This window comes from Bos indicus x Bos taurus, chromosome 16 (genome assembly GCF_003369695.1).
Source record: "Bos indicus x Bos taurus breed Angus x Brahman F1 hybrid chromosome 16, Bos_hybrid_MaternalHap_v2.0, whole genome shotgun sequence".
Lineage (NCBI taxonomy): Eukaryota > Metazoa > Chordata > Mammalia > Artiodactyla > Bovidae > Bos > Bos indicus x Bos taurus.
Genome location: NC_040091.1, coordinates 54,325,062 through 54,340,229, shown reverse-complemented (window position 1 = coordinate 54,340,229; position 15,168 = coordinate 54,325,062). Strand labels below are relative to the sequence as shown.

The 15,168-nt window shown below is 39.5% G+C and overlaps 1 protein-coding gene and 1 pseudogene across 1 annotated transcript in view; one reads left to right on the top strand and one right to left on the bottom strand.

Annotated features, from left to right (window-relative positions):
- ANKRD45 (ankyrin repeat domain 45) overlaps nt 1-15,015 on the top strand; it is a 47,584-nt gene extending 32,569 nt beyond the window's left edge. Inside the window, exon 6 of the mRNA XM_027565362.1 lies at nt 10,754-15,015. Coding sequence (XP_027421163.1) covers nt 10,754-10,782 — 29 coding nt within the window. The 3' untranslated portion in view covers nt 10,783-15,015. The remainder of the gene's footprint in view (nt 1-10,753) is intronic.
- Nucleotides 4,943-5,687, bottom strand: LOC113907019 (annotated as a pseudogene).
- Nucleotides 15,016-15,168: the final 153 nt, after the last annotated feature.

Genomic DNA, 15,168 nt, shown 5'->3' with positions numbered 1-15,168 from the left:
TGTTTGAAAATTTATGTTTCTAGAAATTTGACCATTTCTTCTAGGCTGTTTAGTTTGTTGGCATGTAACTGTTCATAGCATTCTTTTATGACTTTTTTATATCTCTGTGATATCAGTTGTTATTTCTCCTCTTTCATTTCTTATTTTGTTTATTTGGGCTCTCTTTTTTTCTTGATTTGTCTGGCTAAAGGTTTATCAATTTTATTTATTAAAAGTACTGATTTCATTGATCTATTGTATTTGTTTCTTCTCTGATTTTTTTTCCTTCCTTCTGCTGATTTTGGGCCTTATTTGTTTTTCTTTTTCTAATTCCTTTATATGAAATTAAAGGAAGGTTAGGTAAGTTAGGTTGTTTATTTGAGATATCTTTTGTTTCTTGACGTATTCCTCTATTGCTGTAAACTTTCCTCTTAGAACTTCCTTTTCTACATCCTGTAGATTTTGGAAAGTTGTGTTTACGTTTTCATTTGTTTTGAAGTATTCTCTGTTCTTCTCTTTGACTGACTCATTAGCTCATTGGTTTTTTTAGCAGCATGTTGTTTAGTCTCCACATGTTTGTATTTTTCTTCTTATTTTTGAGTTGTAAAAGTTCTTTGTATATCTTGGGTATAAAGCTCTTATCAGATATATAACTTGCAAATATTTTCTTCCATTATGTGAATTATCATTTCATTTCCTTAATTGTGTTCTTTGAAGCACAAAAGGCTTTAAGTTTGATGAAATCTAATTTATCTATCTTTCCTTTTGTTGATTGTGCTTTCAGTGTCATATCAGAGAAACATTGCCTTGTCTAAGTTCTCCAAGATTTACTTTTATGTTTTTTTTTTGTAAGACTTTTACAGTTTTTTGACCTGTATGTCTAAACATGTCTGTGATTCATTTTAAGTTATTATTTGTTTATGGTGTCAGGTAGGAATCCAACTTCTTTCTTTTGAATGTGAATACCCAATACCTTAGATATTTATGTTTATCAAAAGGAACTGTGGTTTTTCAAAAGTGAAGGTACTGAATATATCCTCAGTAGTATGACAGACTGTCCCTTGCCATCTGTATCTAACATTGAATGAGCATACCCACTGCACTGTCTTAGGTCCCTGAAGGGAAATAGATACCTTTACATTGTTCTTGTCTTTCAGGAGTCCATTACCCAGTTTGTGAGTAAACAAGTATTCTTGAAAGGATAAGCTAAATGCTGTGTAACTCAGGGAGGCCTAAACATAAAGAGAAAGCATGAAGAAAGAGGAATTTCCTGGAAGGATAGGTAGCCAGGGTGGAGTATATAGGGAATTATGAAAGTACAATATGATGATGAAAAATTGAAATTCGGAAATAGGGAAGTGGTCAGTATCCATCTGGCTGATTGTAGTTGAGTCTGAATTGGGGAAGAGTAGAAAATAAGGTTGAAAGTTAGCTTGTGATCATTTCATTAAAAGTACTGAATTATAAGCTTAGATGTTTGGGCTTTACTTTCAGGGTCATGGGTTGCCGTTAAGGGCTTTGTTTGGAGTAGGAAAAATGAGGGATTAAGTAGTGGAAAATAATCTGGCTTTCCTTGCAAAATGGTTTGGAGGGAGAAGAGACCAGAGGGAGTGAGACCAGTGTAGTCCAGGAAGGAGATGGTCAAGATGCTTATACAGTCAATTCCCACCTTTCCCTGAGCTATCACTATGTTAGTCTGGCCCAACAATCATTTCTCTTTCCCTTATCACCTCTGGGAAATAATTACAGAGGCTTTAATCAAGATGGTGGTATAGAAGGACATGTAGCTCACCTTTTCCCACAGATACATAAGAAATACATCTATATGTGGAACAGTTATCACAGAATAACTATTGAACACTATTGAATGGAAAATCTCAGATACCTAGAAGTGCAGGGAAGATCTCCATGTAACTGGGTAGGATAAAAGAAAAAGAAGGAAGGAAGCAGGACAGGATCTGTGCCCCTGGGAGAGAGCTGCAGAGGAGGAAAGGTTCCCATGCCCTAGGAAGTCGTCACACTGGTGGTGAGATCACCCAGGACAGAAAGGGAGCTTCAGAGGCTTGGAGGAGAACACAGCAGTCAGTTTGTAGCAGGCAGAAAAGAGAGAAACCAGCATAGAGGGCCTGTACCACCTTGCTGCAGTCCCCAGCCAGAGATATGCACCTGCTGGTGTGTGCAGAGGCTGTGTGCTGAAACTCATGCTTCAGAGGACAGACTTGGGGAAAGAACTGGGGTTAGTCTTGCAAAGACAACCTGAAGGAGCTAGAGTGTTATATGGGCCAAAAGCAGAGGTGTACATGGAAGAAGCCCAGCCTGCCATAGAAGTGAAATGCCATTGTTAAGAGGTGCACAAAAGGAAGGACAGGGCCCGTCATAGCAGCCTCACTTTTGACAGTCTCATGGCTGGCCTGCGCTACCCTTGAAACCCCATTGTTAATGCAGGAGTGAAGCGGGTGGTGGGGTCTGCCATAGGTGCTTCTTTCTCAGAGCTGCCTGTGTGAACTCTGGGGGTATGCAAGGATGCCCACACTCAGAGGCAGAGTTGAAAGCAGAGCCCTCTCTCCAATGGCTATATGATCTACAACATTGTTGCTAGCTTTGTAACTCAGTGCCTCTGGGACATGCAAGTGGATAGTGGGTGCTCCTGTGGCTGGAATAGGTCTGGCCTTAGCAGCTGTGGGCTTTGTGTGTGCATGCACATGAAGGTGGGGCTGGGGTCTGGGCTGCTTCCGTTATCTCCCAGTTGTGCAACTGCTGTGGTCCTGGTGCTTGACTTCAGTGGATTGGCGCCTGTGGATCTGCATTAGTGGCTTTGTGAACATAGTGTGTGAGGGACACAGGGCTGATTGTCTGTATTCCCACAGTGGAGGTGGGGCCCAGGGTAGTGTACACAATAGTGTACTTTGTGAGCCCCCACAATGGGTGACAGGCGATACCACAGAGTGTGCTCCTGGTGAACAGCTCCAATGGAAGAATGCTCAGTTGCTCCTCTTGTAGTGGGAGCACTCCAGTCCTGCCTACCACACAGTGAAGCTTAGAAATGGATCTGGGGGCTTCTTTTCTAACAACTAGGAAGCAGACCCTGACTCTAACAGCGCTGTGACAACCACAGAGCAAAGAAGAGGCCCCATTCAGCATCCAGTGCAGGCTACGGTCACCACATCATCAGTCATACCTTCTATCAATGGGATAATGGCCAGCACACACTGAGGAAAGATGCTGCAGGCATCCATACTAACAAACAGCCCTTGTACCAAATATATTAAACAGACACAAGCTAGGTAGAGATACTTTTACATAAAAATAGCCCTTCAAGACCACAGTAGATAATTGTTTATCCTAAACTCATAGAGTAAGAGAAATATAAGTAAAATGAAGAATCAGAGGAACCACTCCCACTTTTAATCTTTGATTGAAAGATCAAGAGAATTTCCCTGAAAGAACAATGAAACAGACTTCTTCAGCTTAATAGACACCAAGTTAAAAAAGGAAATAATGAAAATGCTGAATGAATTAAACAGGGCTTTCATTAGAAATTCTGCTGCTGCTGCTGCTGCTAGGTCACTTCAGTCGTGTCTGACTCTGTGCGACCCCAGAGACGGCAGCCCACCAGGCTCCCCCATCCCTGGGATTCTCCAGGCAAGAATACTGGAGTGAGTTGCCATTTCCTTCTCCAATGCGTGAAAGTGAAAAGTGAAAGTGAAGTCACTCAGTCATGCAGATTACTGTTAAAAAAAAGAACTAGAAACTATAAAGAGGAACCAAGAAAAATTAGAAAATTCATTTGCTGAGATAAAAACTGAATGTAAGGCAACATGTAGCAGATTGATAATGTAGAAGAATGAATAAGTGATCTGCAAGTTAAAATAATGGAAATCTCCCAGTCAGAAATTTCCCAGTTTGATTCCTGGGTTGGGAATATCCGCTGGAGAAGGGATATGCTACCCACTCCAGTATTCTTGGACTTCCCTTGTGGCTCTGCTGGTAAAGAATCCACCTACAATGCAGGAGACCTGGGTTCGATTCATGAGTTGGGAAGATTCCCTGGAGAAGGGAAAGGCTACCTACTCCAGTATTCTGGCCTGGAGAATTCCATGAACTGTATAGTCCATGAGGTCACAAAGAGTCACACATGACTGAGCGACTTAAATACTTTCACCCAGTCAGAAGAGCAAACAGAAAGAAAAATTTTTTTAAATGAAAGCAATATAAAAAGACCTTTATATTATTTTGTTGTTCAGTCACTAAGTTATGTCCGACTCTGTTACCCTATAGACTGCAGCACGCCAGGCTTCCCTGTCCTTGACTATCTCCCAGAGTTTGCTCAGATCCTTGTCCATTGAGCCAGTGATAAAGTGTGCCAACCTACACATAATAGGGCTCCCAGAAGCAGAAGAAAAAGGGGAATGAAAGTGTATTTTAAAAAGTTATGGCTGAAAACTTCCCAAATCTAAAGAAAGAAACAGATATCCAGGTACAGGAAGCACAGAGGGTACCAAACAAGATGAATTCAAACAGACCAAAACATAATTAAAATGGCAAAAGTTAAAAATAAAGAGAGGGTTCTAAAGGCAGTAAGAGAAAAGTGGTGGTTTAGTCGCTAAGTCATGTCCAACTCTTGAGTGATTTACAAGGGAACCTCCATAAAGCTATTAGCTGATTTCTCTACAGAAATGTTGCAGGCCAGAAAGGAGTAGCAAAATATATTGAAAGTCCTGAAAGGAAAAATTTGCAATCTAGGATATTCTACCCACCAAGATTATCATTTAAAATAGAAGGAGAGATCAAGAGTTTCTCAGACAAGTAAAAGGTAAAACAATAGAGCAATACCAAACCTGTTCTGAAGGAAATATTGAAAGATTGTCTTTAAATAGAAAAGAAGCAAGAATCTATAGGAAAGAGCCAATCACAGGTGGAAATAAATTAAATGAGTCAGTAACACATTTTTTTTTGATGAGTTTCATGGTTTTATTAACACAAACACAATGTGTACATGAGCTGTCTCTTCATTTTATTTGCTGCATAGCCTGATGTTGGGATTGCTGACTCTAATAACCAGCTGGATTGCTCTTTCCACAATGTCTTTTCAGTCTTTTCAGTTCTTGGAGGAGATGTGAGCAATCTCAGCATAGTAAGATTTGTTGCATATCAGCAGCACTTCAAACTCTTCGATGTTGTGTCCAGGAGCTTCCAGAGTCTCCTGGGCAACATGTGCTCTGGTTTCTTGTTGCTCCTATATCCAGTATTAGGCATCAAGATGTGGCCCTTGAATCTCCCATACACCCCGTTGTCAGTGTTTCTGGGTTTCTGCCAGTTCCACTTAATTTTGACATATTGATTTGACTGGTGTTGGATGAACTTCTTGGCCTCTTTTTGAAGATCTTGAACTTCACAAGGGGCCTGGGGGCAGTCATGATGCCAAGTAGGAGATGGCTGCCACTTCTGTATGCATAGCTGAGGAAGAGAGCAGTACACAGATTTTTAAAAATGAAATAAATTTTTTTCTATGAAAGTGATAACCACAATGAACAGCAAAAGGATAAATGAAGATGTAAAATAGAACATCAAAGTCATAAAATGTGGGGGAGGAAAGTAAGAAAATGATATTTTTTTTAGAATGTATTCGAACCTGTTTGACTACCAGTCTAAAGCAAGTGGGCTTCCCTGGTGGCTCAGATGGTAAAGCGTCTGTCTGCAATGCAGGAGACCTGGGTTCAATCCCTGGGACAGGAAGATCCCCTGGAGAAGGAAAAGGCAACCCATGCCAGTACTCTTGCCTGGAAAATCCCATGGATGGAGGAGCCTGGTAGGCTGCAGTCCGTGGGATCACAAAGAGTCGGACATGACAGTGATGTCACTTTCACTAAAGCAAGTAGATGTAGGAAGGGGTTAACATACTGAAAAGCAGGGTAACCACAAATCAAAAACATACAATAGATTCACAAAAACCAAAAAGAAGAGAGCACAAGAATAATACAAAAGAAATCAAGCCACAAAAGGAAAAACTAAAAGAAAAAGAACAAAGAAGAAATACAAAGTCACCAGAAAAAAAGTTTAAAGTGGCAATAAATACATACATATCAATAATTACCTCAAATGTCAAGAGACTCCTTCTCCAATCTGAAGGCATCAGTGGTAGATTGAATAAAAAAATAAGAGCCTACACTACGTTGCATTGAAGAAGTGGGGAAAACCACTAGGCCATTCAGGTATGACCTAAATCAAATCCCTTATGATTATACAGTGGAAGTGGGAAATAGATCTAAGGGACTAGATCTGATAAGACAGAGTGCCTGATGAACTATGGACGGAGGTTCATGACATTGTACAGGAGACAGGAATCAAGACCATCCCCAAGAAAAAGAAATGCAAAAAGGCAAAATGGCTGTCTGAGGAGGCCTTACAAATAGCTGTGAAAAGAAGAGAAGCAAAAAGCAAAGGAGAAAAGGAAAGATCCAACCAGCCCATCCTAAAGGAGATCAGTCCTGGGTGTTCATTGGAAGGACTGATGTTGAAGCTAAAACTCCAATATTTGGCCACCTGATGCAAGGAGCTGACTCATTTAAAAAGACCCTCATGCTGGGAAAGATTGAGGGCAGGAGGAGAAGGGGACGACAGAGGATGAGATGGTTGGATGGCATCACCAACTCAATGGACATGAATTTGGGTGTACTCTGGGAGTTGGTGATGGCCAGGGAGGCCTGGTGTGCTACGGTCCATGGGATCGCAAAGAGTCGGACACGACTGAGTGACTAAACTGAACTGAACTGAATACGTTGCATATGAGAGACCTACTTTAGGGCAAAGGACACACATAGATTGAAAGTGAAGATATGGAAAAAGATATTTCATGCAAATGGAAATGACAAGGAAGTGGTTGTAGCAATGCTCATATCTGACAAAATAGACTTTAAAGGTCATAAAGAAAGATAAAAATGAAGATACTATATAATGATAAAAGGAACAATACAATACAATCAAATACAAACAACCCAATCCAATCCAATACAAACAATACAATACAATCCACCTGATATAGAACCACCCAAATACATAAAATAAATACTAATAGATGTAAAGGGAGAGATTTATGGCAATACCTCAATAGTAGGAGACTTTAACACCTCACTCACACCAATGAATAGATGTTTCAGGAAGAAAATCAGTAAGGCAACAGAGATCCTAAATGATAAAATTCAACATGCTGTGTGTGCATGTGTGCTGTCACTTTAGTTGTGTCTGACTCTTTGCAACTCTATGGACTGTACTCACCAGGCTTCTCTGTCCATGGGATTCTCCAGGCAAGAATACTGGAGTGGGTTGTCCTCTTCTAGAGTATCTTCCCGATCCAGGGATCAAACTGGTGTCTCCTGCATTGCAGGTAGAATCTTTACTGCTGAGCCACTGGGGAGACCAAAATCTAACAGACAATTGATTTTGTCCAGGATATTATATCCAAAAACAAACAAACAAAAAACCAGAATGCACATTCTTTTCAAGTTCACATGGAGTATAGTCTAGGATTGACCACATACTAGGGTACAAAACAAGCCTGAATACATTTAAGAGTATACAAGTTATTTCAGGCATCTTTTCTGACCACAATTTCATTAACTAGAAATCAACCATAGAAAAAGAAAAGAAAAAATCTATTATGTGGAGACTAAGTAACATGCTACTAAAAAATGAATGGGTCAACAATGAAATCAAATAGAAAATAAAAAAACTACCTTGAGACAAATGACTATGAGAACACCACCATATAAAATCTGTGGGATGCAGCAAGAGCAGTTCTTAGAGAGAAGTTCATAGTGATACAGGCCTTCTTCAAGAAACAAGAAAAATCTGAAATAAATAATCTGCCACTTAAAACACTGGGCTGGAAGAAGCACAAGCTGGAATCAAGATTGCTGGGAGAGACATCAATAACGTCAGATATGCAGATGACACTACCCTTATGGTAGAAAGTGAAGAGGAACTAAAAAGTCTCTTGATGAAAGTGAAAGTGGAGAGTGAAAAATTTGACTTAAAGCTCAACATTCAGAAAACGAAGATCATGGCATCCGGTCCCATCACTTCATGGGAAATAGATGGGAAAACAGTGGAAACAGTGTCAGAGTTTATTTTTGGGGGCTCCAAAATCACTGCAGATGGTGACTGCAGCCATGAAATTAAAAGACGCTTACTCCTTGGAAGGAAAGTTATGACCAACCTAGATAGCATATTCAAAAGCAGAGACATTACTTTGCCAACAAAGGTCTGTCTAGTCAAGGCTATGGTTTTTCCAGTGGTCATGTATGGATGTGAGAGTTGGAGTGTAAAGAAAGCTGAGCGCCAAAGAATTGATGCTTTTGAACTGTGGTGTTGGAGAAAACTCTTGAGAGTCCCTTGGACTGCAAGGAGATCCAACCAGTCCATTCTGAAGGAGATCAGCCCTGGGATTTCTTTGGAAGGAATGATGCTCAAGCTGAAACTCCAGTACTTTGGCCACCTCATGCAAAGAGTTGACTCATTGGAAAAGACTCTGATGCTGGGAGGGATTGGGGGCAGGAGGAGAAGGGGACGACAGAGGATGAGATGGCTGGATGGCATCACTGACTCGACGGACATGAGTCTGCGTGAACTCCGGGAGTTGGTGATGAACAGGGAGGCCTGGTGTGCTGTGATTCATGGGGTCTCAAAGAGTCAGACATGACTGAGTGACTGAACTGAACCACTTAAAACAGTTAGAAAAAGAAGAACGAGCAAAACCTAAAGTCAGTGGAAGGAAGGAAATAATATAGATCAGAGAGGAAATAATAAGATAGAAATTTAAAAAGCAATAGAAAATAAAGTTGAGTGGTTCTTTGAAAAAAGTAAACAAAATTGACAATCCTCTAGCCAGACTCACCAAGAAGAAAAGAGAGATGATCTAAAAAAAACAAAAAACAAAATCAGGAATGAAAGAGGAGAAATCACAACTGATACTGCAGAAACACAAAAACCTATGAAAGAATACTGTAAACCATTATATGCCAACAAATGGGACAACTTAGGAAAAAAGAAGCCATTTCTAGAAACATATAGCATACCAAAATTGAATCAAGAAGATATAGGTAATTTTAACAGACCAATCTCTAAAGTGAAATACAATTTGTAATAAAAAGCTCTCTACAAACAAAAGTCAGGACCAGATGGCTTCACAGGAAAATTCTATGAAACATACAAAGAAGAACTTACATGAATCCTTCTCAAACTCTTCCAAAAGAGTGAAAAGAAGGGAACACTCCCAAAGACATTTTATGAAGCTGCTATTACCCAGATACCAAAAGTAGACAAAGATACCACCAAAAAAGAAAATTATAGGCCAATGTTTTTGACAAATTAGATGCGGATATTCTCAACCGAATACTAGCAAACTGAATCCAGCAACACATAAAAAAGATCATACACCAAAAAAAGCAAACAACCCAATCAAAATATAGGCAGAAGACCTAAATAAACATTTTTCCAACGAAGGCATATGGATGGCTAATAGATACATGAAAAGATGTGTATCATCACTAATTATTAGAGAAGTGCAAATCAAAACTATGGGGTACCACCTCACACTGGTCAGAGTGGCCATCATAAAAGGTCTACAAAGAAAGAAATGCCAGAGAGGGAGCAGGGAAAAGGAAGTCCTCCTGTACTGTTGTAGGAATGTAAATTGATGCAGCCACTATGGAAAACAGCATGTAGGTTCCTCGAAAAACTAAAAATAGGGTTGCCATATGATCCAGCAGTTTCACTTCTGGGCATACATACAGAAAAAATTATAATTCAAAAAGATACTTGCACCCCTATTTTCATAGCAGTGTATTTACAATAGCCAAGATATGAAAACAACCTAAATGTTTATTGACAGATGAATGGATAAAGATGTGACACACACACACACACACACACACACAATGGGATGCTACTCAGCCATGAGAAGGAATGAAATAATCCCATTTACAGCGTCATGGATGGACCTAGAGATTATCGTACTAAGTGAAGTAAGAAAGAGAAAGATAAGTACCATGATGATACCACTTGTATGTGGAATCTAAAATATGACACGAATGGACTTATCTACAGAACAGAAACAGACTCACAGACATAGAGACTTGTGTCTGTCAAGGTAGGGGAGGGCTTTGGGAAGGGGTGAATTGGGAGTTTGGAATTAGCAGATATAAACTATTATATGTAGTATGGATAAACAAGGTCCTATTATATAGCAGAGGGAACTATAGTCTGTAAGAAACCATAATGGGAAAGAATATGAAAAAGTTGTTTATATACACACACACACACTGAATCGCTTTGCTGTATGGCAGAAATTAACACAACATTGTAAATATACTATATTTGAATTTTAAATATTGCCTCTTTACCCAGGTCCTCTGTATCCCCTCCGAGCACCTCAGTATCTTACACCTTCATATTAGATCTTGATGGAACCTCTGAAACGACCCCTTTGTTTTACAATGAAGAAAGTTCAGACGTGAGGTTAAGCAGTTTACTCAAATGGCTCAATTAGGAACAGTAGTACTGTTTATATGAGAAGTGTGACCTCACAGCTTTAAATATTGTGGGAAAAGAAAAAGGTTGGGGGAGAATTGACCTACCAACATCAGGATTTCATCAATGACTGCTTCAGGCTTGGATATACTGATTTATTTCATGCCCAGTGTTTTAAAAGCTGGCTTCATTTTTGTTTTCTGTAGCATGCTAATTAAATGTAATTTAAAAATCTTCTTCCTTTCAGGTCAAGTGAAAAGTGCCAAATCTGTATAGTAAGCCACGATCAGAAAAGAAGTCAAGATCATACCTTCTATTGAGTATGTGTTTTAATAACAGGCCACATCGTCTTCTATGTCTATAAAGGCAAACCTATCTGTGCTCACTGAAGTTAAGAAAACAGATGTGGGGTTTTAGAAAAATGTTTAAATATGAAATTAAATCATGCTTGTTTTGTTTTATCCCATTCAGCATGCTTATGTCCGGACTTTCTGGCCTTGCCTCTGCCCTTGCAAATCAGTCTAATGTGAGTTCCAGAGAACACTTGAGTATGAGTCACTCACAAAGACCAGATGGGAGTTATAAAAGCTGCTTAGAGAATCTGACAGTTTTCTATGTAATTGAGGCAGGGAGTTTCTCTTCAATTGAGGGTTTTGTTTTTTTTTTTTAAGACACATTGACCATTTCCAGAGGAAAAATGTGTTCTCCCTTCCTCAAAAGGAAAGCTATGGGATGACATTCTGGAGCAAGGAAATATTAAGGATGGTTCAGATAAGAGTCCTCTGCTTATACAAATATTAGTTTCTTACCTCCAAAATAAAATTCACCTTTAAGGTGGGATGTGGTCTCCTAGTGGGCTTCCCAGGTGGTACTAGCGGTAAAGAACCCGCCTGCCAATGCAGGAGATGGTAAGAGGTGTGGGTTCGACCCCTGGCTCAGGAAGATCTCCTGGAGGAGGACATAGCTACCCACTCCAGTAGTCTTGCCTAGGGAATCCCATGGACAGGTAACAGTTCACAGGGTCACATAGAGTCAGACACGACTGAAGTGACTAAGCACGCATGCATACACGTGGTCTCTTAGTAAATCTTCTTGTTTCTTTAACCTCCTTCTGTTTTTAAATTGATAAACAGAGATCTGTTTAGTTTTATATTTAGATTTCACTTAATCTGTAGGTTTGACAATCAGTTCAGTTCAGTTCAGTTGCTCAGTCGTGCCCGACTCTTTGCGACCCCATGGACTGCAGCATGCCAGGCTTCCCTGTGCATCACCAACTCCCAGAGCTTGCTCAGACTCATGTCCATTGAGTCAGTGATGCCATCCAACCATCTCATCCTCTATTGTCCCCTAACTGTATTACATGTCATTTTCCTTCTGTTTTATATTACTTAGGTTTTAAATATAATTGTTGGTTTCATATTAGTGATTTGAAATGTCATTTTTTCTAGTTTGTCTAAGAGCCCCTGAACCTTCTGCTACTCTGTGACTTTCAGGAAAAGTTCTATAGGAATAAAATTATTCTCTTCTTTGTCCCACCCTAAAAGCTAGTTTTTCATTGTTGAAGGGAAGGAAACGAAATGAGCAGTTCAGTAATTCCTTGTCAGTTGACATTTTCTCAGGCACAGTTTTGAGGTAACACTGTATCACAAATGTAAAAGTTTTGAGATTTTTTTTTTTTTTAATGTATGAGCTATTCACATTTAGTTGCCTTGAGCAGAAGAGCAGGGCAGTGCCTCTCAGCCCCCTCATTGATAGATCTAGTGGGTATTATGGAGTAGTGCAAAAAAGGAGATCAGTGTTTGTTCCATTCTCTCGATATTATAGATTGTGAGGAGTCTATTCCCTTTAAGCACGGCAATAATTTGGGCAAAGGCCAGATGCCATTTTTGTCCTTTCTGCTCTGATTCTACATTTTCTGAGCCTTGATCGTGAATATGACACTGCTTTCTAGTGACGAGGAAAGGATTTCTGAATCTCACTTCAAAGATTCCTAGATAAGACTGAGTAGAAAATAAACCCTCTCCTTTATTTATCTTTATATCTTGTTCTTGAAATTCACATTGGCACCTTTATGTCCTTATGGTTCCTTTACTTTCTTACAGACTACTTTTCTCTTTTCAGCAGCTGCTATGAATATGTTTGTGTCCCCTCCTCCAGATTACTATTTTGAAACTTGATGCCCTCTGTGAGAGTATTAGGAGGCAAAGCCTTGGCAGGTGATAAGGTCAGTGAGGCTGCTGATGAGGCCCTTTACATAAGAGTCCCTAGATGGCTCCCTTGCTCCTTGTACCATGTGAGGTTACAGCAGAAAGATATCCATCTAGAATGCACACTCAAGAGAGTCTGCTTGTGTCATGAACTTGGCCTTCCCAGCCTCCAGAAATATAAGTAAATGTTTGTATATAAGTTACAACAAACCTTATGATGGGTTTGTTACAGCAGCCTGAATGGGCTGAGACACCAGCTCCTCTTCTTCATCCGGCTTCAAGATAGGGGAACTTTTCGAAAGTCAATGCTATCTTTCAATTTTACTTGTCAATTGTACCTCAATAAAGCTGAAAAAAGTCAATCCCAACCCTTGGGAAAGCAATCTGTAATTCTCTATTCCGTGATCTCTATCCCCAATGTTAGTAAGAACTAATCCCTTGGGGCACACATAACATTAATAGCTCTGTACTATATTCTATGTAATTGTTCATATATGAATTATAAGCTTTTTTTTAAAAAACATATTTAATTGTTTATTTGGCTGCATCGGGTTTTAGTTGCAGCATGCGGAATCTTTTGTTGTGGTACATGGACTCTCTAGTTGTGCATGGACTCAATAGTTATGGCACTCAAGCTTAGTTGCTCTGAGGCATGTGGGATATTAGTTTCCTGACCAGGGATCGAACCAGTGTTTTCTGCATCGCAAGGAGGATTCTTAGCCACTGGACCACCAGGAAAGTCCCGACTGTGAGCTTTTTCAGGGTAGGGACTTTGTCTTGTTTTTCTTCATTCCCAAAGAGCCTGTAACATAGTAAGTTAGTGAATAATAGTTTTGGCACCACCTTATTCGTAGAATTCACTAGTCTTCATTCATTTATAGAGCTTGTTAACCTTTGCAGAAATGACTCCTGAATCCTGTCTCCATATTTTGCTGTGCCAATGCCCCACGTCAACTTCTGCTCCTCCAGAAGCTAGGCCACACTTACATCCAGAATTACGATTGTGTATTTAGTTTGTTCTCTATTTCTAAGCTTTCTTCTTGAGTCCCCTATTACTTTTTAGTCATGTGATCCTGGTGATTATCAAGGAATTCCTGAATCTCATTTTAAGCGTTTCACTAATGTGAGGGTCTGAATATATGTTTATATCTATAGATCTGTAACTTTAGTAAGTTTTGAGAGACATGGTGTATCTTGTGACTTAATGTTACATTGAATTATAGGTATATTTACAGGTGTGTCACAGGTCCTGATACTTTGTGAATCCTGTCTGAATTCTGTTTGAGCTATTATTCTGGTAGCTGCATGACTTTGAGCTGTACTCAGGTAGCTGCATGACTTTGAAGATGAACACCCACAGAGTAATTAATTACTATTTCAAAGTACATACTAGTAAATTAAATCACATTATTTAAGAGGTAGTAAAAGGTACATAAGAGTGTTCTGATTACTTTTAGATGGTGGTTCCTTAGGCTTTTTTTTCATTGATTGGAAAACTGTAAAAAAAAAAAAAGAGGAGGGGGAGGAGATTGGTATGACATCATTAAGAAAACAGCTAATGTCTGTTATGACTATCATTTAATAAAAGAAAAGAAATATTAACGCCAGAAAAAACAGGAAGATATGACTTCAGTATAAGGCTCTACTCTTTAAAATTGAATAAATTAACTTTTAGTATAGACTTCTATGTTTTTCATTTTTCCATGTATGAGGGAACTCATATAATGAATTACAACAACTGGCATATGGTCTAGCCTTTGAGATATGTTGCTCTAGACTAAGCTAAAGCAGTCAGGTGCTACTTCAATTACCATAATTGTGAAAGGCTGACAGTCCATCCCAGTGTTTCATCTAATTTGTGATAGATTGCATTTTCTAAGATGGCTGCATCTCTCATCCCACTTGCTCTTCTTCAATGTGATCATGACATTCCTCACATAGAGAGGTGGGTCTCTGTTCTCTCTCATCATGAACCTGGGCAGGCCTGTAACTACAGTAAAAGTAAAACTATGTGACTTTCATAGATCATAAAAGATAAAGATGATACAGTTTCTAACTAGTTTTCTTGGGATGCTGGCTCTTGGAAACCAACCTGTGGAGAGACCTATATGGACAGGCACTGAGGCCCAGCTCGTAGCCCTGGCTGAGCTCCAGCCAGCGGTCATCAGTGATGTGGGTGAATCATCTTGGATCCTCCAGTTGAACCACCACAGCTGGTGCTGTATGGAGCAGAGACAAGCCTCTGTTGAGCCATGCCAAAACTGTAGATTTCAGCCAAATAAATAATTGTTGTTTTAAACTACTAAGGTTTGTGTCTGTTTGTTATGCGGCAGTTTATAACACATAAATTTTAGAACTTGGAAGTGAGAAATCCACATAACAAACCCTAAAACATATGGCATTGCCTTTTGGGACTGGGTAGTAGACAGAAGCTGGAATGGGCTAGAGGAGAGTG